Here is a 26,156-nt window from a genome sequence, read left to right as displayed (position 1 = left end):
AGAATAGGGTGATTTTGTTGCAGTTGAACAGGATATTGCTGAGGCCACATCTGGAATACTGTCCCCAAACCTGAAAAGAGATGTGGTAGCATGGAAGACTATCTAAAGAAGGTTAGGTTCATTGATTAATTGGGATGTATTATTTGCTCTGCTGAGAGATGCTAGACAGTTTGTGTCTGTATTCCTTGGAGTTTAGAGGAATGAGAGATGCTCATTGAAAAATATAAGATCTAAGGGGGTTTGACAGGTAGCTATTGAACAACTGGACATAACTACAAAATAAGCAGTTGGTCATATATGCCGTGGTGTGTACAAGTTCCTTCTCTCAGATGGTAGTGAATCTCTGGAATTCCCTGCCCCTGAGGGAGGTGGAGGCCAGATCACTAGATATATTTAAGATGAAGATACTTGAAAGTTTGAGGAATAGATGGTCATAGAGCCTGGGACAGAAGAGGAGTTGAGACCAGCGTTAGTCATATTGAATGGCAACGCAGTCTTGAGGGGTCAGGTGTTCTGTTAGCTTGTGCGTTCCGTGTTTATTACAAAGATATGCAATAACAAGTAATTGGAATTATATGAGTATTTGTCTATAGTCTTGCACAAGATGAATGAATTACTAATGATCTTATATTCATCATTTTTAAGATCTTGATATAGAGTTTAATTACATAAATATTTTTTGATTTTTATAGTTCTGCACAGTTGTCATCACAGCAAAAGAGATTTCTCTGCAAATACAACATGTTGTTCGATACTGCATATTCTGGAACAAAATAATTGGACAATGATGTGGACAGTTAGAAATCTTAACCCTTATTGGTCATCTTTATTAACTAGGGAGGTGATAATGGGTCCTCTTCTTAAATTTTTGGGCTTAAATTCTTAAATACAATACCCTTGATACAATACCCTCTCAGTTGTACGAATCAGCCACTCTTTATCTATATCACTGTTAAAAATAGATCTAAATAGATCAATTAAAATAGATGGTTCATGTTATAGATGTGAGAGCTTTACAGTATCTTCAGCTTTCTACAAAACAAGCATCTGGATGGTCTCTTCATAATTGTAGGAGAAGTCAATCATGTTAATCTACAGGGCGTTTTACCCAAATTCCACCAAAATGTCACCGTGGTCACTAGGGAAACAAACAGACGCGTTATTTACAAACCCATCACACACCCACATCTTGGCCTCTGTGACCACATCTCCATAATGTTAATCCCAGCAGACTGACTGGTCCTGAAATTGGAGAAACCAGGCAAGAGGTCCATCACTGTGTGGCCTAATGTGGCAATCTCTATGCTTCAGCTGTTTTGAATGGACCAACTGGCAGACGTTAGGAGTCACCACAAATGGAGATTACACATACCTTGAGGAATATGCCTCATCTGTCACTGACTACATCAGTAAATTGGTACCTCAAGAATGGTAATCTCATGGCTCAACTAGAAGCCTTGGCTGAACACAGAACAGCTCTCGGAGCAGCCAGGAGACTCATCCTCTTTGGCATCAAGAGGACAAAGATCACCTACACACAAAAAAAGTGTTCAGGAACACTTGTCCAGTAATGACCTCTGGTGTATGTGGCTGGGCATCGAGGGCATCACTGACTATGCAAGTAAAAGGATGTCGACTCTACCGATGATGCCTCCTTCTGTGACATTCCAGACAACTTTAATGCACACTTCGAGGCACGTAACAAAACACCGACCATGTAAACTAGCCCCTTCCCAGGTGAGCAGCCACTGTCTGCAACAACAGCAAACATGAGAAGGACTCTGCAGAGAGTCACCTCTCATAAGGCAGCTGGGCCAGACAACATCCCAGTCCGAGTACTTAGAGAGTGTGCACACCAGCTCACTGCCGTCTTCACGGAGATCTTCAACACAATATTCATCCAGGCTGCTGTCACCCCCAAACCTCAAATCTACCACCATGATCCCTGTACCAAAGAACTCTACCTTCAGAAATAATTGACTGCCGCCTGGTGGCACTGGTACCAATCATGAAGTGTTTTGAACAACTAGTAATGGTACATATCAAAATCTCCATTCCTGCTGTGCTGGACAGTCACTAATATGCTTACTTTCAGAACCACTCTACGACAGGCGCCATAGTATCTGTCATGTACCAAGCCTCAACTCACCTAGAAAACAAAGATACCTATGTCAGAATGCTGTTTCTGGATTTCAGTTCGGCATTCAACAGTATTGTCCTACAGCCCTTTGTGAATAAACTCCTACCCCTTGGTCCAGATACACCACTATTCAATTGGCTATTTGGACTTCCTAATGAATAGATCTCAGATAGTTAGGATGCACAACTGTTCCTCCCTCCTACAGGTGCCCCTTGGGACTAAGTGCTGAACCCATAGCTGTACGCTCTGCTCATACATGACTGCAAAGACAAAACCCAAGTAATCACATTGTAAAGTTTACCGATGACCATAAGATATAGGAGCAGAATTAGGCTATTTGGCCCATTGAGTTTGCTCTGCCATTTCATCATGGCTGATCCAATTTTCCTCTCAGCTACAATCTCCTGCCTTCTCCCTGTATCCCTTCATTCCCTGACCAATCAAGAATCTATCAACCTCTGCCTTACACATACATAAAGACCTGGTCTTCATAGCTACCTGTGGCAAAGAATTCCACAGATTCACCATTCTCTGGCTAAAGAAATTCCTCCTCATTTCCCATTCTAAAAGGATTCCCCTCTATTCTGAGGCTGTGTCCTCTGGTCTTAGACTCTATTACAATCAGAAACATCCTCACCTATCAACGCCTTTCACCATTTGATAAGTTTGAATGCGGTCGCCCCTCATTCTTCTGAGTTCCAGTGAATACAGTCCCAGAATAATTTTCGTGAACCTCCTTTGAACCTCTCCAGTTTCAGCACATCCTTTCTAAGATAAGAGGCCCAAAACTGCTCACAATACTCCAAGTGAGGCCTAACCTGTGCTTTATAAAGTCTCAACACTACATCCTTGCTTTTGTCTTCTCATCCTCTTGAAACGAATGCTAAAATTGCATTCACCTTCCTCATCACAGGCTCAATCTGCAAATTAACCTTTGGAGAATCCTGCACAAGGTTTCCCAAACCCCTTACACCTCAGATTTTTGTATTTTCTTTCCATTTAAAAAACAGTCATCTCTTTCATTTCTTCTACCAAGGTAGATGACCATATATTTCCTGACACTGTATTCCATCTGTCATTTCTTTGTCCATTCTCCTCATTTGTCCTGTGGCTAGTATCACTTTATGGACAAATAATTAATCCATATATATAAGCTATCTCATGTATTTACATTTACTGTAGTTTTGTTTTCTTTATCTTATTGTTTTTTTGTGTTGCATCGGATCCAGAGTGACAATTACTTTGCTTTCCTTCACTCTTGTGCACTGGAGATGACATTAAACAATCTGGAATCTCCATAAGTGAGAAATAATCAGGTTTCGAGGATTTTGATCAATGAGGGAGAAACTTCAAAGTTCAAAGTAAATTTATTATTGAAGTACATATATGTCACCATATACAACCATATACAACCCTGAGATTCATTTTCTTGTGGGCAGATTCATTAAATTCATCAATTATAATAGAATCAATGAAAGACCACACTAACAGGGTGGATGATCAGTGTGCAAAAGAAAACAAACTGTAAATACTAAAAAATTCTTTAATAATAATTTTAAAAATAAACAAGAAATATCGAGGCCATGAGATGAAGAGTCCTTGGAAGTGCGTCGATAGGTTGTGGGAACAGTTCAGTGATGGGACAGTGAAGTTATCCCCTTTGGTTCAAGAGCGTGATGTTTCAGGGGTAATAGCTGTTCCTAAACTTGGTGGTGAAAGTCCTGAGGTTCCTGTACCTTCTTCCTGATGGCAGCAGTGAAAAGAGGGCATGACCTGGCTGGTGAGGGTCCCTGATGATGGATACTGCTTTCCTGTGTCAACCCTCCATGTGATGTGCTCAATGGTGGTGGACTGGGCTGTATCCACTACTTTTTGTAGGATTTTCCATTCAAGGGCATTGGTTTTTCCATACTAGGCTCTGACGCAGCCAGTCAGTCTTCTCTCCCCCACACATCTAAAGAAGTTTGTCAAAGTTTTAGATGTCAGTCCACTCTTCACAAACCCTTAAGGAAGTAGCTGCTGTGCTTTCTTTGTAATTGCACGTGTGCTAGGCCCAGGACAGGTCCTCTGAAATGATAACACTGACGAATTTCCAGTTACTGACACCCTCCACCTCTGATCCCCTGATGTCTCATTGACCTCTTGTTCCCTCCTCCTGAAGTCGTTAACCAGCTCCTTTGTCTTGCTGACCTTGAGTAAGAAGTTGTTGTTGAGGTACCACTCAGTCGGATTTTCAATCTCCCTCCAACATGCTGATTTCTTCACCACCCTTGATTCAGCCAATGATAGTGGTGTTGTCAGCAACTTAAATATACCATTGGAGCTGTGCTTAGCCTCACAGTCATAAGTGTAAAGCAAGTAGAGCAGGGGCTAAGCACACAGCCTTTTAATGCACCTGTGCTGATGGTGATTGTAGAGGAGATGTTGTTACCAATCTAAAGTGACTGGGATCTACACGTGTAGAAATAGAGGATCCAACTGTACAAAGAAGTAGTGACACCAAAGTCTTGAAGCTTAATCATTAGTTTTGAGGGGATAATGATATTGAATGCCAATTCAATGAAGAGAATTCTGATGTATGCATGTTTGCTGCTCAGATATTCCAGGGTTGATTGAAGAGGCAATGAAATGTCATCTCCTGTGAACCTGTTGCATTGATAATCAAATTGGAGCAGATCCAAGTCACTTCTCAGGCAGGAATTGATATGTTTCATCACAAACCTCTCAAAACATTACTGTGAATGATAGTTATTGAGGCAGGTTACCATGTTCTTCGCAGGCACTGGTGTAACTGAAGCCTGCTTGAAGCAGATGGGTACCTCAGACTGCTGAAGCCAGAGGTTAGAGATTTCCTTGAACACTCTAGCCGGTTGAACACTAAGCCAGATACCCCACCTGGGTTAGATGCTCTCTGTGACTTCACTCGCCTGAAGGATACTCACATATCAGCCTCGGAGACTGAAACCACAGTATCATTGGGGGATATGGGAGGTCATGAAGGTTCCTCCATGTTTTGACAATCAAAACGAGCACAGAAGACATTCAGCTCATCTGGAAGCAAAGCCTTATTGTCACCTATGTTGCTTGCTTGATTTCACTTTGTAAGAGGTGATAGCATTCAAGTTCAGTCGTATCTGTTGAGCGTTCTTCAGTGATTTAAGTTTAGTCCATTCCCAGTTGCTGCAGAGTATTTTATTAGAATATAGTAAGTGATAAGAAAAACAAGGTTAAGTCCGAAACAACTTGTAAAATAATTGATAAAAGAACACGTCCCACATCCCTCTACTAAGTGGTGCAAAGGCTTAAAAAAGCAAGTCTGAAGCGGAGTACAGAACACGACTTTCTGCCCGTGATAGACTTTGAATTACAACGATTGGCCTGGAGACTTAGAGAACGTTGGTATCGATCTCATTTCCAGTCCGAGGTCAGAAGTTCAGTGAGCTTGCTCACTGCTTATGTTTATATCCAGTGGCCACTTGTACTTAATAACGTGGCCACCGAGTGTATGTTCGTGGTCATCTGCTGCTGTAGCCCATCCGCATTCAGAGATGCCCCTCTGTACACTAGTGTTGTATTGCGTGGTTATTTGAGTTACCATAAGATATAGGAGCAGAAGTAGGCCATTCAGCTCATCGAGTCTGCTCCGCCATTCAATCATGGGCTGATCCAATTCTTCCAGTCATCCCCATTCCCTTCCCTTCTCTCCATACCTTTTGATGCCTAGGCTAATCAAGAAACTATCTATCTCTGCCTTAAATATACCCAATGACTTGGCCTCCACAGCTGTTCATAGCAACAAATTCCACAGATTTACCACCCTCTGACTAGAGTAATTTCTCTGCATCTCAGTTAAAATAGATGTCCTTCAATCCTGAAGTCATGCCTCTTGTCCTAGATTCCCCTACCATGGGAAATACTTTGCCATATCTAATCTGTTGAGGCTGTTTAACATTAGGAATGTTTCTATGAGGTCCCCCCTCATTCTCCTGAATTCCTAGGAATACACCCCAAGAGCTGTCAGACATTCCTCATATGGTAACCCTTTCATTCCTGGAATCATTTTTGTGAATCTTTTTTGAACCCTCTCCAATGTTAGTATATCCTTTCTAAAATAAGGAGCCCAAAATTGCACACGATACTCTAAGTGTGGCCTCACGAATGTCTTATAGAGCCTCAACATCACATCCTTGCTCTTATATTCTATACCTCCAGAAATGAATGCCAACATTGAATTCACCTTCTTCACCACCGATTGAACCTGGAGGTTAACCTTAAGGGTATCTTGCACAAGGACTCCCAAGTCCCTTTGCGTCTCTGCATTTTGAATTCTCTCCCTATCTAAATAATAATCTGCTCGTTTATTTCTTCTACCAAAGTGCATGACCATACACTTTCCAACATTGTATTTCATTTGCCACTTCTTTGCCCATTCCCCTAAACTATCTAAGTCTCTCTGTAGGCTCTCTATTTCCTCAACTCTACCCGCTCCTCCACCTATCTTTGTATCATCGGCAAATTTAGCCACAAATCCATTTATACCGTAGTCCATATCATTGACGTACATCATAAAAAGCATCAGTCCCAACTCTGATCCCTGTGGAACTCCACTGGTGACCGGCAGCTAGCCAGAATTGGATCCTTTTATTCACACTCTTTGTTCTCTACCAACCAGCCAATGTTCCACCCATGCTAGTAACTTCCCTGTAATTCCATGGGCTCTTATCTTGCTAAGCAGCCTCATGTGCGGCACTTTGTCAAAGGCCTTCTGAAAATCCAAGTAGACCACGTCTACTGCATCTCCTTTGTCTACCCTGCTTGTAATTTCCTCAAAGAATTGCAGTAGGTTTGGCAGGCAGGATTTACCTTTCAGGAAACCATGCTGGCTTTGGCCTATCTTGTCATGTGCTTCCAGGTATTCCGCAATCTCATCCCTAAAAATCGATTCCGACAACTTCCCAACCACTGAAGTCAGACTAATAGGTCTATAGTTTCCTTTCTACTGCCTCCCACCCTTCTTAAACTGCGGAGTTACTGTAATCTTTCTGTCAGCTTGAAACTGTCTGGTTATTCTCTTCTAACCTCCCTCATAACAAAGCTTTTTTTTTCTCCACAGAACTCCAAACAAAATCTGCAAATGCTGGAAACCAACATAATCCACATAAAATGCTGGAGGAACTAAGCAGGCCAGGCAGCATCTCTGGAAAAGAGTCAACAGTCAACATTTCAGGCCAAAGCCCTTCATCAGGACAGGGTTCAGCCTGAAATGCCGACTGTTTACTCTTTTGCATAGATGCTGCCTGGCCTGCTGAGATCTTCCAGCATTTTGTGTATATTGCCCACAGAAATGCCGCCTACTGTATGTTTTTAATTTATCACATCATTTACTGTCAACAATAGAGACTGGTTTGTTTGAAAACCCCAGGAGGTTAGCAGTTTCTGAGAAACTCAAACCACCTGTCTGGCACCAACAATCATTCCATGTTCAATGTCTATTAATCACATTTTTTCCCCACTCTGTTGTTTGGACTAAGCAACAACTGAATCTCTTAAGCATGTCTGTTTGCTTCTCTGCATTGAGTTGCTGCATGTAATCGATTGATTAGATATTTGCATGAACAAGCTGATGTACAGATGCACATAATAGAGTGGCCACTGAGTGTATATAATCAAGAAACATCGGGTTTATTTCCTAATCTTTGTATAGCAGTCAGCTACAATTCTGAAACTGATTATTTCTCAATGGTAGATGCATTGGGAGAATTCTTCATTTTCAACTCAGCTCTTCTTACTTGCTTCTGAAAAATACCTTATGAGTCAAGTTTTACTTTGCTAACTGAAACGGTTTTGCTCATCACCGAAAACAAGTTGTTACTTTTCTTAGTACCTTACATCGGCATGCTTCAAGGCCTTGTAGACCCTATGAATCAAAATCTTTTTATTAGTTATCTTCCTAATTAACAGGTTTGCTCATATGAGTACTGTGAATGGACAACTCCATTCCAAGTAAAAAGATCATTTTTAAGCTTATCACTACTCATGTGAAGACTGACATATACTTGATGGACCCAGGTCTGCTCTTCAGAATCAGAATCAAGTTTATTATCACCGGCATGTGACATGAAATTTGTTAACTTAGCCGCAGCAATTCAATGCAGAGAAAAAAATAATAATAGTAAATAAAATTTAAAAATAATAATAAATAAACAAGTAAATCAATTAGGTATATTGAATAGAATAAAAAGAAGTGCAGAAACAGAAATAGAAAGTGAGGTAGTGTCCAAAGATTCGATGTCCATTTAGGAATCGGATGCTGGAAGGGAAGAAGCTGTTCCTGGATCACAGAGTGTGTGCCTTCAGGCTTCTGTATCTCCTACCTGATGGTAACAGTGAGAAAAGGGCATGCCCTGAGTGCTGGAGGTGCTTAATCATGGATGCTGCTTTTTTGAGACACCACTCCCTGAAGATGTCCTGGGTACTTTGTAGGCTGGTACCCAAGATGGAGCTGACTAGATCTACAACCTTCTGCAGCTTCTTTCAGTCCTGTGTAGTAGCCCTTCCATACCAGACAATGAAACAGCCTATCAGAATGTTCTCCACGGCACAACTATAGAAGTTTTTGAGTGTATTTGTTGACAATGCCAAATCTCTTCAAACTCCTAATAAAGTACAGCCGCTGATTTGCCTTCTTTATAACTACATCAGTATGTTGGGACCAGGTTAGATCCTCAGAGATCATGACACCCAGGAACTTGAAGATTCTCACTTTCTCAACTTCTGATCCCTCTGTGAGGATTGGTATGTGCTCCTTCGTCTTACCCTTTCTGAAGTCCATAATCAATTCTTTTGTCCTACTGACATTGAGTGCCAGGTTGTTGCTGCGGCACCACTCCAGGAGTTGGCATATCTCACTCCTGTTTGCCCTCTCATCACCACCTGAGATTCTACCAACAATGGTTGTATCGCCAGCAAATTTTTAGATGGTATTTGAGCTATGCCCAGCCACACAGTCATGTGTATATAGAGAATAGAGCAGTGGGCTAAGGACGCACCCCTGAGGTGCACCAGTGTTGATCGTCAGTGAGGAGGAGATGTTATCACCAATGATGGTATTAAATGCTGAGCTATAGTTGATGAACAGCATCCTGACATAGGTGTTTGTGTTGTCTCGGTGGTCTAAAGCCATGTGGAGAGCCATTGAGATTGCATCTGCCATTGTACTTCTGTGCTGTAGTTTGCTATGAAACTATAACCAAATAGAAAATGTACACCTGTTATACTTAATAGTTTTTTCCCTAGAAGTAAAAATATATATTTGAATTTGTGATATTTTTCTTCATAAAATGTTATACACACTTCATCTTAAATTTATTAACACTCAGTATTTTAAGTTGCTTTTCATTCACTTGGAATACAATTATGGACTCTGTGTACTCCATGAAGGGTATTCCCACAGTTAAATCCGGGAATCCAAGAAAGTGTTGATCAAGCTGCCTAATCAGCGCAAATCAGCAAAGCAATACTGAATTGCTACCAAGCTGTTAGGTGGTTAGTTCAACTACATTCTTGATCCTTTGGACAAAGGGTCTCGAACATTGTCAATTCTGTTGCTCTTCCTGAGAGGCTACCGCAAAAGCTGGATGTTTCCAGCATGTTTTGATTCTACTTTTCAGTACCACATCCATTCTTGATCACCAAGACACAAAGGAGACATTTGGGTATTGAAGGCAGCCAAAAATCAAATCACAAAGCTAGTGGCTGCTGTTAATTTTCTCAGTTCTGCACTGAAACTGGAGTGACATGCAAGTCAAACCACATAAGGATAGTAGATTTACTGCACCGAAGTACATTAATGAATCAGAGCGGTTTTTACACGTCAGTAGGTTTTTCATGGTATTTATCACTTACACTAGTAGGTGGTGTTTCCCCCTAATTCCAGATTATAGATAAACTTTAAATTTTACTGCTTTGAAGGTTGGGTTGAACTGGGATCTCCATATATTTGGATCAGATTTGATTGCTGTTGGCAATTTAACTGTGTTGCCTCAGTACCATAAAGTGGTTATTTCACATTGTACATTTTGAGTGTATGGGCTTCAAACTGACATAGTTTCAGTTATCTACAATTATGTACAGTATATTTGTTTATTGGGTGTCTGTCCCATTGAAAAAATTTTAAGCAAGGTCTTAAAAGGAAATAATTGTTTAAATGCTGCCCCATCTTAGTTCACTTGAATAGTAAATTTTGTGTTACTGACGGTTATGGCATACATTTTCAAGATATATTTAAAACATTGTAATAGAACCTAAAATTATGCACTCCTCTATCTTCTTTTATATATATATATTCATATTTGTAATGCGAAACCCAAGTTCAGTTTTTGTTTAGTATGCAGTTGCAGGCTCTAACCACTAGACATCACTATTTTATCAGTTCTAAAAATTGCTCAAAATTCTTTCTGCATGCACTTAATCAAAGTACTTTGCTGACTAGAGTCATAGAGTTATCCAGCATGGAGACAGTGCCATCAGCCCAACCCATCCATGCCACCCAAGGTGTCCAGCTTAGCTGGTCCAATTTGCCTGCATTCAGTCCTTATCCCTCTACAGCTTTCTGATCCATGTACTTGTCCAAGTGGCCTTTAAGCTTTGAAATTGTATCCAGCTCAAACCCTCCGGTCTCGGCAACATTCCTTGTACTTCTTGGTCATGGACGTTGCATTTTATAGTTGTCACGCATTATTGCCATATTGTGGAGATGGTGGAAGAAATGTATGTTTACAGTGGTTGATAAGCCATCAAGTAATTTGGTGTTCACTAGCTTGTTACCAACTCTTAATTTCTATTTTCTAAAGTGGTCCCTTGTGCTAAATAAATTTTATTTAACTAAAACAATGCAATCATGGTGATTGCATATATATTTTAAAATCTTGATTGTACTTATTGTGATTTTATCTGTACAGTCAGTCATGAATGGTGAAACCCACCAGTTGGATCAATGGGACCAAGCAACAACATCCAGTTCCCAAAGCCCCAGTCCAAATCCAAACCAAAGTGGAACTGACAGTACTGTAGGTAAGAATGGATTATAATACATTCCACCATTAACAATTTTCTTATAGTCAATAATATTACTGTGTGATGAAACGTTAACCTTGACATTTGTTTTCACTGTCAATCTTTTATGGGTCACTGACATTGGATTCCTGTTGATTTATATCAGGTTTCTTTGAGTTCATGACTTTGACTGTTTCTTTCCAAATCACACCTGAAAGTTTCAACTTTAACTGCTATTCATTTAAATATTTAAAATATTTTCATTTAGCAGATTTCTTATTTTCTAATTAGGCTTTATTCCTTTTTGTTCATGTGCATTCCCCATTGTTTAAAGCCATTTTATGGCAAGATTTTATGCTGTTTATACTGCTTTTGAAGATTGTGATTTACTGTGTATTTGAAGCATTTAGTTTCTTTTCCTTTTATCTTTCTCTTTGAATATAAGTTTATTTTTTCAATTCTTTTGTGTCCAGGTTTAATTTTCAAAATCTTGCTGCTTTTCTGATGCAGATCAGTTGGTTTTAAGTTCAAAACTGAACGTACATTAAAGCAGGTATGCAATATACAACCCTGAGATTCATCTACTCCATAGTCAGCCATGAAACAAAGAAACCTTTGCAAAGAAAAACATCAAACCCCCCCCACGCAAAAAAGAAATGAATCACACAAGCAGCAACAAGAACATAGAACCTCCCAACGCGCAAACAGCAGCCAGAACATCAACACCCCCTCACAAAAACAAATCACGCAAAGGGCATCTAAAACATCAACCGCCCCCCCACGCTCAAACATTAGCCAGAACAGCAACACCCCCACACAAAACAAATCGTGCAAAGGCAGCAACTAAGAATGAGCGAAAACACAGAATCCCAAGAGCCTAATTGAACTACAGTATAATCCACAAACCGCGGACCCAGAGCTTCAGTAGCATCCTCTGACAGCACTGAGGGAGCGAGAGAGACCATTCAAATGCAGGGGCCTTCCCTCGGGAGCAACGAGCAAGAGGGAGAGTGAGTGACCATCACACAGAGATACCTTCTTCTGGCAGCAGTGAACAAGGGGCTGGTAGACGGTGCTGAGCACTTGCTTGGCTTCCGCACTCACCTTAATATTTCCGGTGTGTGTGTGTGTGTGTGTGTGTGTGTGTGTGTGTGTGTGTGTGTGTGTGTGTGTGTGTGTGTGTGTGTGTGTGTGTGTGTGTGTGTGTGTGTGTGTGTGTGTGTGTGTGTGTGTGGTTTGTGTGTGTGTGTGTGTGTGTGTGGGTGGTTTGTGTGTGTGTGTGGGGGGGTGTGGTTTGTGTGTGTGTGTGTGGGTGGTTTGTGTGTGTGTGTGGGGGGGTGTGGTTTGTGTGTGTGTGTGGGGGGGGGTGTGGTTTGTGTGTGTGTGTGTGTGTGTGGGTGGTTTGTGTGTGTGTGTGGGGGGGTGTGGTTTGTGTGTGTGGGGGTGTGGTTTGTGTGTGTGTGTGTGTGGGTGGTTTGTGTGTGTGTGTGTGTGGGGGGGTGGTTTGTGTGTGTGTGTGTGTGTGTGTGTGTGTGTGTTGGGTGGGGGGGGGGGGTGGTTTGTGTGTGTGATCATCCAGATCTTTGATATAAATGACAAACAACAACAAAACCCAGCACCAATCCCTGTGGCACTCTGCTAGTCACAGGCCTCCAGTCAGAGAGGCAACCATCTACTACTGCTCTCTGACTTCTCCCACAAAGCCAGTGTCTAATCCAATTTACTACCTCATCTTGAATGCTGAGAGACTGTTTTAGTAAAATAGAGTTCAGTTAGTGCAAGGGACCAACCTCATATGCAAGACCTTGCTTAAGTCCATGTAGACAATATCCATTGCTTTGCGTTCATCAACTTTCCGGAAAAACTATACGATTGGTTAGACCCAATCTATCAGGCAGAAAAACATGTTGACTATCCCTAATCAGTCCCTGTCTATCCAAATACTTATATATCTGGTACCTTAGAAGACCTTTCGATAACTTTCTCACTACTGATGTCAGGCTCAGCTGCCTATAATTTCCTGGATTATTTTTAGAGCCTTTCTTAAACAGCGGAACAACATTAGGTATCCTCCAAACATGCACTATCTCAGCTGTTGCTAAGAATGATTTAAATATTTCTGCTAGGTCTCCTGCAATTACTGTACTTGCCTCCCCTGGGTCCATGGAAACACGTTGTCAGGCCCTGAGGATTTACCCACCCTAATTTGCCTCAAGATAACAAACACCTCCTCCTGTGTAATCTTTATAGGGTCCTTGAAGTTGATGCCATTAATGCCTCACTTATATAGATTCAATGTCTCTCCTGAGTAAATACAGATGCAAAAACTCCATTTCAGATCTCCCCATCTCTTTTGGCTCCACGCACAGATAATCATCGGATCTTCCAGAGGACCAATTTTGCCCCTTGCAATCCTTTTGCTCTTCACATATCTGTAGATTCCCTTAGGATTCTCCTTCATCTTGTCTGCTAGAACAAACTCATGCCTTCTTTAAACCCTCCGGATTTATTCCTTAAGTGTTTTCTGGCATTTCTTATACTCCATAAGTACCTCATTTATTCCTACTTGCCTATACCTGCAATGTACCTCCTTTTTTCTTAACCAGGTCCTCAATACCTCTTAAAAACCAAAGTTCCCTAAACCTATTATCTTTATCTTTTATTCTAACAGGCACATACAAGCTTTATGGTCTCAAAATTTCACTTTTATAGGTTTCCCAGTTACCAAGAACACCAAGAATCTTAAATCTTAAATTTAGAATCAGACCTATCCTTTTCCATAGTTACTTTGAAGCTAATGACATTATGATCATTAGATGCGAAGTGTTCCCCTACACAAAGTTTTGTCACATGGTATGTCTCATTCTCTAATAGGAGCTCAAGTATTGCACACTCTCTCACTGTGACATCTATGTACTGAAAAAGGAAACTTTGCTGGACACATTTAACAAACTATCCAATCTAATCCTTTTACAGTATTGGAGTCCCAGCTAATACATGGAAAGTTAAAATCACCGACTGTAACAACCATATGTTATTGTAACAGTCTGCGATCTCTCTACAGGTTTGTTCCTCTAAATGTAAAGATGGGTAATTTAATTTGTTCATCAAAGATTCTACTGTTAACGACTACAGTGTGAAAATGTTTTGTTGTTTAACGTATTTAATGTGTGGAAGATAGGATACAATTCCATATCAATGGGAAAACAGAATTTATGAAACACAAGCTTGAAATGCTGGAGATACAGTAGAGCTTGATGTAGTTAGATGTAATGAAGTCGATCAAGTCCATGATTCATGGGTAAGACTAATGAATGGTTGTGTGTTGATACTAGAGAGGAGAGCAGATGTGGAGTGCTTTTATGGACTTGAAAACTATTCTAGCATGTTTATTTACTATGCCCATTAGCAGAAATTAGCTGCAGCAGAGCATAACTTTAGAAATTCAGCAAAATTTTGTAAGCAAAATCACAAATATCTTTCTGGTTGTTCACTAAATATTGAACACATTTTGTTATTTCTCTTCTGTTCAGTAGCAGAAAAATCTGTGGTCTAAAACAGTGCTGGAGGAGAAATGACTGTTTTGGTTTTCTTTGTCAATCCTGACCTGAAAAATATCATTATTATTAAGTGAAGCAGAAGATCCTTTTCAGTAATTTGGCTGTCTCCTTCAGCAGTTGTGAACATATATTTGAATTTCTTGAAGCTCAGCTACATTATTTATTTATTGAGATACCGTGCAGCATAGGTCCTTCCAGTCCTTCGAGGCATGTCACACAGCAATCCCCGATTTGATTGTAGCCTAAACATGGGACAATTTACAATGACCAATTTTGGACTATGGGAGGAAACTGGAGCACCCAGAAGAAAGATACACAGTAACAGAGAGAACATACAGGCAGATGCAGGAACTGAACCTGGGTCACCTATAATGTAAAGTGTTGTGCCAACCACCATTCTACCATGCTGTCCCTTTGAGATGTGTGAGGTCAATACATAAACTTTGAAGTCTGTCTTGAGTCTTTCCTATTATCCCATTAATGCTGCACATCTATATTACAAAGGTATAAAAATATGTAACAATATTAGTTAAATTGTTAGTACCATCGTTCAATCTGTAGGTTTACAGCAGTTCATTGAATTTCAGAGGGATCAACCTTGTAGCTTGAGTTTAAACTTACTTCCTTATGTTTTAAGTATATTGTCTTACCTCTCGCAGATTCTGACATGGAGATTATATCTAGTGAAAGCAAGCTAAGAAGGAAACGTGCTGATGGGAGGCCAAATGGTAAATTGAGGTGCCAAGAAGAAAGCGAAGAGGTGAGGTTCCGTAGACCATACATCTCACAAGTACTTGCAGCAATAACAGTGGATCTTTTCCAAAATCAGAATATACAAAGGAAAATACACTTGATAATTTATTTCTTGGTCAGTTTAATCTTAAAGGTGATTATTTGGAATATTCGTTAGAAAGCGGAGAATTAATTTTTGGTATGTATGGAATAACTGCTGAGTGTTTGGAACAAATATTCCGAATACTGTCTTAGAAATTGTTATGAGCTCATATGTGGTTGTGGCCTGCACGCTCATCTGGACATTGTTGAAGGTGTGCATACCAAACCATCAAAATAATTCATTCTATGAACCAGCCTGCACCCATGAGATTGTTCAAGGCTGTGATGGGAGAGAAAATCAGTTGGCCTTCGGTAGTAGGATAGAGGGCTATAGTAGGTGGAGATTGATTATTTGACTGGGCAGGTAGAGTTAAGGTCTTGATTGTGAGCGTGTTGGGTTCAGGGTAGGTTTGGGACTGGATTGTACAGAACAAAAGTTAGCAATGATACCTGTAGTCCCAACTCAGAATAAGTTGAAGAATGCCCAAAGCTAGGTGTTCCTGGGATTTCTTTGCTGTTACATGGATAATTATATCAATTTTTGTGCATCTGGTGTAGAAATAGCGTGTTTGAAGGGTGAAACTTAACTAATTGTGCCTAATGAATTTTTCAAAGTGGAACAATGGCAGATTTAACTGGGGAAATTGACTTAATCATGTTTCAAGTGCATAGAAGAGGACCACAGAATTTCTAAGCCAACATTTTTGATTAGTTTTAATATTATTCATATTTAAAGTTCTCATCTCTAACATGGAAAATATAATAAAATCATTTGCTGTGATATTTTGCATTTTCACTAATATGGTGGTGCATACTTGAACAAATCTGGAACCAATATCGTTGTGAGATGGGGAAAGGTTTTGAAAAGTCTATCAAAGGGAGAAGACTGGATATTTCTTAGGAAAGTAAGCTGTAGATCAAGAATAAATTAAAAGTTCAAACTGATCATTTAGAAAGATAGTTTAGAAGGAAATCAATGTGGAATTGCATAAAGTTGGTATTTGCAGATCCAAGAAAGTCTAATCTAAAATATATTAACATTGAGAGTAAAAAAAGCGAATTGGAAGCTAGAGCTGCTGTTTAAAACAGAAAATCATGTCATTTTAATAGAATGGTAATTGTAGCTGAGACAGATCGTAATTATCCTTATCTGAGTATATAAATTCCAGGTGTGACAGGAAAGAAGAAAAGAGAAAGGGCCAACACATGTGCAATAATTTAATTAGAAAAGAGATCCAAACAGAATATCTTTGATTGGACCAGAGACATATCGAGGAGTTTGTTACAGCAGCTGGAGTACCTCACTGTATATTGTATATTACTGGATATATGGATGAATGAAATAGAAATGGATCATAACATTTCTGGATAAAGTAGCAAGATTTATTCAACAGTGTTTATAACTAGTAAAAGACCCTGAATTTTCTTGTGGAATGGATAGCATCAACATATCTTTGAGCTCTTGAATCATAGAATCAAATGCCTTTGGGCCATCAAGTTCATGCTGACTGTCAACGGTCCAATTACCAGTCCTATATTTTTGCCATCTGTAGCATCAACACGAATCAGAATCAGGTTTGTTATCACCGGCATGTGACGTGAAGTTTAACTTAGCAGCAGTAGTTCAATGCAATGTCGCTGCTGCCGACCTAGCATGGGGAGTTATCCTTGCATGACGTGCCCTCTGAGTTCAATAATAATGTTCAAAAAGTCAAAGAAATGTATACAATCCTTTATTAGTAACAAGCAAAACATTAAGTGATTTCAAATGTAATTAAGGGGTCAGCAAAAGATAGGACACCCAGCAGTCCCCAGCTCTAAAAATTGACCAGAACAAAGCATGGCTACGTAGCTATATACTTCACTTTTACCACACTCCCACCAATGTGACTAGTTACCACAATGAACACACCACAGAATACAATACAGATAGAAAACAAATGCACGTCTCCTACATCCCAGCTCCCAAAATACTATATTAGTTACAACTACATACTACCAAAACACAGAAGACTTGAAATCTTAACATTCACACAAATGTCCTCTTTCTGGTCTATCCTGGATCCTGATCTTCTCTTGACCAACCAGATTGTTCCTCTGGAATGCATTCAGGGAAATCTGTCTTAAATTGCTGCTGTCAAAAATCATCCAAGTTCAAAACTGAAATCCTTGTTAACAGTCAGTTCTGACCAAGCGTAGTCTCTTCCTCAACCATCGTCTCCTTTCAGTGGTCCAATCCAACATCGTTCTGATTGCTTAGGATCCATCATTAACACCGCAAAATCACTTGCAATGGCTCCAATGCTTTAGGTACCATCGTCCCTGTCAGCAGCTCAATTTCTTGCCAATGAATCTGCTTCAGGTGAGATCATTCCTGAAGATCCCTCTGACGAGGAATGTTCCCTTTGTAGGCAGGAATACTTTCTTGTGTATAGATGTTAGGCAGTTCACACTAGCTTACTTCCCACTTCCAATCCTGAAACTTCATAGCTGCTAACAACCTCCTCTTGACCCATAGTGCGAAAGAGAATGTGTGTTCTTTCTCCTGTCAGGTTGAGCTTGTTCTTTATGTTCACTGTGCAGAATACTGCTGTACTTCTTTGATCTGGGGAAGTATAAGTAACCACTGTCTGGTTACCCTTCTTAGAGTTCACCTGAACTGGGTTTATAGGATCACCAGCCCCCATAAGTCCATTAGAGACCCGGGGTTACCTGCTGCTGTGTTTGCTTCTTTCATCACTTCTTTCAAATCTGCACCCTTTTCATCAGAGTGAATATGAAGTGTACTGGGACGCTCGCCACTGCACACCTTGCATGAAAGACACTTCCTGCAATCCTTGCTGATGTGTCCTGCACACAAACAGTCAAAGCAGAAACCAGTTTCTTTTAGGGAGGCAACCTTCTCATTGTCAACCTTTTTCTCCAACTGAGAACACGAATCCAAAACATATTCACCCTGGCAGAACTGACAAACACTTTTGGCTGACGAAACCATTTCCCTTTCATTAGTTCCGGGCTTAGTTTTAGCTTCACTTTTCATAGAAGTGGCAAAGCTGCTTTCTTTATCTTTAGAACAAATTTGTGACTTAGTTTTGTTCACACCTTTGCTTACTGCCGGTGATATAGCATTGTTAAATTCTAAAATACTGGGTGTGTAGCAATCTTTGCTTGCCTTTCAATAAAATCAACAATGCCAGTGAAAGTAAAGTTATGGTGCCTCTCTTGCAGTTTACAAGCTACCGATTTCCATTTTCCCCTGGGCTTATGGGGCAACTTCTGTATGATAATCATCATATTAGCAGGCATGTTCAGCTCATGCATGTCCTGCACTTCTTCCATGGTATTGCAACAGCCTCTAAGAAGAAGACTGTAGTCTTGAAGAGCTCTCACATCTTCTTATTTGATATGTGGCCAAAAGAGAGCCTTTTCCATGTAGGCCGCAGCAATTTTGTGCTCATCACCTGTGGTGAACTAGATATACCTGTGTGGACTGCTCCTGTGGCTCCTCCCACAGACCCCTGCTGACTGCTCCTGTGGCTCCTCCCACAGACCCCTGTATAAAGGCGACTGTGGCCTGTTGCCCTGCCTCATTCCCCAGGATGTAGTGTTGTTCATTCTTCCAGTCAATAAAAGCCGATACCTCGCTTCCTACGTCTCAGCGTGAGTTATTGATGGTGCATCATCACCAAAATGCTCCTGTAGTGAAGTGGCCTTAAGATATCCTTGCTCTGGGTTGGCTCACTGGCAACTTTTGAATAGCACTGCAGGGTAACCTCCAGGGAACTGTTTCGAGAAAATAGAGATGGTTGCCATAGTCATCAGTCTTGCCTTCAGTGCTGTTCTTGGAAGCCCTCATAAATGACTGATACTGCAGTGGATTGCTATCGAAGATCTGAATCTCTCTCTTTTAGACAGAGTTACAATGTGTTGTTGTTGCACTACGAAGCTTGCTATTTCCTTTCATGGCCTCCGGCACACTATTTAGATATCTAGCATGTAAACACGAAGTGTCACCATACCATAAATTAATGTCCTCAGAAACACCGTGTGTCATTGGATATGGCATTGGTTCAGAGTGCTTCCATAGTGCAGGCTGAGAGTGGACACCCCAAACTAACCCTTGGGGTTCAAACTCATGGCTCATAGATATCTGAGGAACAAATATATCTGCATTGATGTTGGATTTTGTCTGTACCTTGTCAACTTAGGAACTCACACCGTAGAATTGTCCTGGTGGAGCATTGTTAGCACCCTCAGCACTTCAAGCCTTCAGCACTTTTGCTTTGGCCATCGTAGCTGCAATTTCTTCTTACAAATTAAGCCGCTCCATCCTTCTTCGTATCTGCTCCTTTCCTCTCCAAAGTTGCTCTTTGTTTCTCCAAAGATGTATTTTGCTTCTCCAATGATGTTCTTCCATCTGTTCTTCTAATTCATGTTTATCCCTCAATATTTGTTGCCTTGCACATAACTCAGCTATATCTATTCTAATGCGTGCCAAGGAGGTATCAGATACACAGGACACTGTGCTAGCAATAGGGACTGCTGCATGCACATTAGACACAATGTCTTCAGGTGGTATGTCATCCTGAAGATCATCAGCTTTTTACATGGCAGGCCCTGTGATAAATATTTTCATTTGCTCCAGCAACTTGATCTTTAAATTACTTGTTTGTTTTAAGCATTGTTAATTCTCGGCTGTGACTGTAGTAAGAGTCTGAATACTCAGAAAGCTTTTGGTTTGTGTACCTTGCTCTGAGATAGGCATTAAAGACTACAACATGTTATGTTGCTTAGCAAAATCTTCACAAAGAGCTTTCAAATCATACAAAGGAGCCAGCACTTGCAAGACATTTTGCTTTTGTAAAAAACTTCTAATTAACTGTATTAACTAATCTTCTTAACAATTTTATTATATTCCTTTTGAACACTGTCAATTTTTCTTGTCAAAGCTTTTCTGGTAAATTTAATTTCTATTTTATTCCTGACTTCAAGGTCACTGCTTTCAGCTTGACTCATCTCCTTTTCCAAGTGTGCACCCAGACAAAATAACGGTATTCAATTCAGATGTCGGCAATTGAAATATTTCTGCATTTCAACAGAACCAAGCTGTGAATTCTTAGGCAATCATTACACTTTAGAGTTTACAGTCAGTGATAACCATTCTAAACTGTACTTCAACCCCAAACACACAGCATGAATCAACAAAAAGTCTTTACTTGCACAAGCTGCTCCTGGCTGTGGTACCTCTTAGTTTCGCCGACATGTCCGAATGCTGATGTTCATATGGTATAAGAATTGAAATATTTTGTTGGCAGAATGCAGCGGCAACTCAAACTAATGGCACTACTGACAACCTAGCATGGGGAGTTAATCTTGTATGATGCGCCCTCTGATCAATCCAATAATAATGTTCAAAAAGTTGAAGAAATATATTTAAACCTTTATTAGCAACTAGCAAAATATACAATCTTGAATCGATGAAACTTATGAAACTAAAATTAGTAATATTAAACATGCTTAAATCAATTTCAGTGAAGTTAAGTGATTGCAAATGTAATTAAGTGGTCAACAAAAGATATAACACCTACTGGTCCCCAGCTCTAAAAACTGACCAGAACAAAACATGAATATGTAGCAAAACCCTTCTCTTTTACCATGTCTCCACACACATGACTAGTTACCATAATAAACTCAGAATACAATGCAGATAGAAAACAGATGCATGGCTGCTACACCATCTTTTGTTCTTTCCACATTCTCATCAGCTCCCCCAGATTATATTATTAACTGCATATTAGGGAGCCATGGTAGTGTAGCAGTTAGCGCGGCTCTGTTACAGCTTGGGGAATCAGAGTTCAATTCCTGCATCGCCTGTGAGGAGTTTGTACATTTTTCCCATGACTGCATGGGTTTCACTTGGGTGCTCCAGTTTCCTCCCACAGTCGAAAGCCATACCGATTAACTGGTCATTGTAAATTGTCCTAGGATTAGGCTAGTGTAAATAAGTAGATCACTGGCTGGTGTATCTTGTTGAGCCTGAAAGGGCCTGTTTCAATAAATAAATAAATTAGGGTTAACCGAAAAAACAAAACCCACACATCTTTTGGATAATTAGTGATCATTTACAGTGTGTAAATGTACGTCGCATCCGGAATTTCTCCAGTTAGCAGACGACTTCGTCCCACGCCGCTCTTGATGTATTGGGAAATTGTGTACCAGGCATGTTACTGCAGTGGTTTGCCATTGCCTTCTGCCGGGTGAGTCGTTCAAAGAGATCACCAGCTCTTAATCCAGCGTGGATGAAAAGCGTGCAGGGAAGCCGGCTGGATTCGAACTCGGGACCTCCCGCCCCACAGTCCAGCACTGATGCTACTACGCCACCAGCCAGGTCTTACAGTGTGTAATTAACCAAAAAAACAAAAGCCGCATACCTTTTGGATATGGTAATACTTGGGGGAAATCCAAGTAGCCACTCCACACAGCCAACACCTGAGTAAAGATTGAAGCTGGGTCACTAGCTCTGATAGAGATATGTGCTGATACATTGTGATTAAGTGGGCAGCACGGTAGCGTAGGGTTAGCACAGTACCAGCAAACCGGGTTCATTTCCTTCCGCTGCGTGTATGGAGTTTGTTTGTTCTCCCTGTGACCATGTGGGTTTCCTCCGGGTGCTCCGGTTTCCTCCCACAGTCTGAAGACATACCGGTTGGTAGGTTAATTGGTCATTGTAAATTGTCCTGTGATTAGGCCAGGAATAAATCGGGAATTGCTGGACGGTATGGCTTGAAGGACTGAAAGGGCCTTTTCCACTCTGTATCGCAAAAAAAATATGTGTACACACACAGTAAAGCTACACGATTAAATTTTAGAATCTCGATGTGCCTGACAAATTTTATCAATGTTTGTAGCAAAGTAGAAGACAGAGTTTGCATATTATGCATCTCAGAAATGCTTTTTGAAAGACACTCAGACCCCATGTAATGCTACCCCGCATAGCACTGATTCATTAGGTTATTCAATTCTTTATTGAAATTTTTAAAAATGACAAAAAATCATTCTAAACAACACTTAAAACTTCTCGCGTGGTCACTGTTACAATAAACATTCAATCAGCCATTGAGAGCTCTTTATATATGCTCTGAGCCACTCACAGCCAATCATGTATTAGTTTTAAGCTCTGCCTCCCGCACGTGTGTAAACATTCTTGCTCCTTCACCAATTTATTCCTTTTTCTTCACCCATAATGTCTGGAAAATGGCCTGCAACTTCCAGTGAAGGTAATATATTTAAGATGTCTAGGAAAATCATTAACATGGATATGAAACTGCAAGTGATATGTTGTTTGGAAGCTGGGGAGCGTCAGATTGATGTTGGCGCCTCTTTGAAATTGGCTACTTTGACAATCAGAGCAATTATTTAAAAAATGCAGACAAGATAAAAGCTTGTGCAACAATGTTATCATCAATGAAGGAGACTCATTCAAGGAGCCATTTGCTTGAAAAAAATGGAAAATAGACTAATTATATGGGTGGTTGACCAAATACAATGAAACACGCCCCTAAGCCAGCTGATAATAATGGAAAAGGCAAGAGCATCTTCAATCATATTCAAGAAGAAAAAAAAGATATGTCAGTAACATTCACAGCCAGCAGAGGTTGGTTTGATAGATTTAAATAGCGCAGTAACCTCCGTAGCATACGTATCTCTGGTGAAGTGGCTATGGGAAGACAGCAAGAGCCTTAATAATGAAGAGCATTGAGAAGTGGCAGAGCAAAACTGGGTGAATCTGAGGATACAAATGGAGAAGTGGAAACACCAGCAAGAAATCTCACCACAAAATTCCTCAGCACTAGCATCACTACAGTCACACAAATCATGGACCAGTTCATCGATAATGACCTGACTGGGTGTGAAGCAATAAGGCAAAGAGGGGTGTTCTTGACATGATTTCCTGCTACCGACAACTGCTTCATGAGAGGAAACTTAAGAAAAGGCAGTCAAATCTCAATGCCTACTTGAAGAAGAAGCCAGAGTTAGAGGTAGACCCACAGCCTGGTCCCTTCTCTAAGATGTAACCAACACCCGCTTTCCTCCACTGCTGCTGCTCCATTGATGTACAGGTTGGGCCTTTTTGCATGTTTGTTACTCCATGAATTACTGTATATACATAAAATATCACATATCTTGGGTTTGTTTTTTTAACTAGGCACACATGTCCATTTATGTAATGTTATAATGACCCCATTTAATGTCACCATTAAGTGGGGTCTAGTTGTACAAAACTCTCAAAATCCAGATTTTCATTTATTCTCTCTTTTTACCTTTATTATACTCAATAAGCAAGAACTACTTGAAGTTGAACCTGCACCCAGAGAACGACTTAATTTTTATTCTGGACTATTCATGAACAAATGATATGGTTTAGTTATTTAGAAATAGCAAAAATCCTATTTGATACAATATTTTCTGTTGCAAGATTATCAACAAAACTTTAATACATTCAAAAGATATACAAATGAAAAATTGTGCAAGATAAGTGTACTGTAAAACCCATACTGCCTTCCCAGAGTGCTCAGCTAATCAAAATGAAACATACTTAGTCGAAGTCACTTCAAAGAATAATAATTTTCTGTGTTAAAAGTTTTACAATGACTATTCCCTTTAAGTTATGGTGGGTGTGTGAAAATTGCCCTGCCCATTTCTCTGTAATAGATTTCGTTAAAATCTCAGTTTCTTGGCGGTGCAGGCTCAAAGGGCCGAATGGTCTACTTCTGCACCTATTATCTATTGTCTATTGTGTCGGATAAGAAATGTAAATGAACTGAAAGGTTCATTATTATAATTATTGTCACTGGAAGTACAATGAATACAATATTGCAGGGCCAATAATAGCATAATCAAATATCATGAAATATTATGAGCTGAATTTTATGTTTCCACATGGGTGGGAAGAAGAGAAGTTGTTGGCATGTCACACACACCCCTCCAAACTGATGGCATGAACTGCCGGTAATTGCCCCCCACCCCCCCCCCCCACCATTCCCCATTCCCCATTCCTGTTTCCCTCTCTCACCTTATCTCCTTATCTGCTCATCACCTCTCTCTGGTGCCCCACCCCTTCCCTTTTTTCCATGGTCTTCTGTCCTCTCCTATCAGACTTATCCTTCTCCAGCTCTTTACCTCTTTCACTGATCAGCTCTTTATTTCACCCCTACCCTTCTTCCAGCTTCACCCATCACCTGCCACCATGTACTTCTTCCTCCCTTCCCCTCACCTTCTTAGACTGACTTCTCCCCTTCCTTTCCAGTCCTGAAGAAGGGTCTCAGCCCGAAATGTCGACTGCTCTTTTCCATAGGTGCTGCCTGACCTGCTGAGTTCCTCCAGCATTTTGTGTGTGTTGTTGGTGTGGTTCTGTGCAAGGAATCTGGATCTAAACATAGTAGTAATGTCTGTGTATTTTTACCCTGTTATTGAGTTATTGTGTGATTTATAATTTTTCTGATCAATCCAAACAATGTGGATTCATAATCATCTGCTTGCACCAGCTTCAAGCTCCATATTTAAAGGAATGCCAAAAATGCAGTTTGCAGGAATTTGGAGCTGTAAGCACAACAAAGGAATTGTCAAAGTGGAGCCTAGACTTGTTTTTGTGAATCTACACTGAATGTGCTGCTTGGGCTTGCAGCAGCAAAAATCCCTTCCTAACTAATTGGAGGCTGGTGGCTCATCAATATTTGTATTTCAATAGCAAGAGTTGACTTAAATTATTTAATAATCGAAGTGGGGGAGCGAAGGTAAGTATAATGATACTCTTGCTCAGATCCCGACATGCTGATCACTCACTCCACCTACCCAAGCACATCACTCATAATCTTACCCTCACTAATTTACCTTTCAGGTAAACCTATATATTCTCTATTAATGATTTACAATCTCAGAAATCCATCAGCCACTGGCACTCATTCACATCTGTACTTAATCTTGCACTGGTTTATCTTGATCAAAAGCAAATGCTCCTCGTCCATTCCCGTCTACATATGTAAACATATTACCGATATTCTGTCTGTAGAAGACAGTACATAATACCAGGGAAAGACAAAGAACCAGAGGTAGCCCTGCAGAGCTGGTGAAAGGCAGTACTTCTTGCAGCTACCTATGAAGAGAATTAATTATGTTATCCTGATGGTAATCAGCATTCAGTTCATTTAATATCAGCAATATGTGTAGTTTCTTTGTAAGCATACCCAATGCATTATCTTAATCATTTCAATCTATCTTTAATCTCTGAAAGGGATTCAAGTAGGAAGTCCACAGACAACGTGGCAAACTCCACACAGACAACCTGCAAAGTCAAGATTGGAACCTGAGCTGTGATGTAGGTGCATTAACTACTGCAACTATTGCTTGCAGGACACCCCAACGTGCTGCCTGTTTCTGGCTCACTTAATCAGTGTCTGCATGGTTGCAGCTGGAGTAGTTCAAGGTGGAACCCATAAGAACTCTGGTATACAAAGTAAATCAGCTAAGAACATTTCAGCTGTCAGATCAAACTGCCTCAAATGCTGCTG

At 40.4% G+C, this 26,156-nt stretch overlaps 1 protein-coding gene across 3 annotated transcripts in view; it reads left to right on the top strand.

Annotated features, from left to right (window-relative positions):
* dnmt3bb.1 (DNA (cytosine-5-)-methyltransferase 3 beta, duplicate b.1) overlaps positions 1–26,156 on the top strand; it is a 237,770-nt gene that overhangs the window by 91,020 nt on the left and 120,594 nt on the right. For all 3 annotated transcript variants that reach the window (XM_073061890.1, XM_073061889.1, XM_073061891.1), the window contains exons 2-3: positions 11,101–11,212; positions 15,414–15,514. In XM_073061890.1, the coding sequence (XP_072917991.1) occupies positions 11,101–11,212; positions 15,414–15,514 (213 nt within the window). The remainder of the gene's footprint in view (positions 1–11,100; positions 11,213–15,413; positions 15,515–26,156) is intronic.

This window comes from Hemitrygon akajei, chromosome 11 (genome assembly GCF_048418815.1).
Source record: "Hemitrygon akajei chromosome 11, sHemAka1.3, whole genome shotgun sequence".
Lineage (NCBI taxonomy): Eukaryota > Metazoa > Chordata > Chondrichthyes > Myliobatiformes > Dasyatidae > Hemitrygon > Hemitrygon akajei.
The sequence above is the reverse complement of the archived record's forward strand: the minus strand, read 5'-3'. Positions and strand labels throughout refer to the sequence as shown.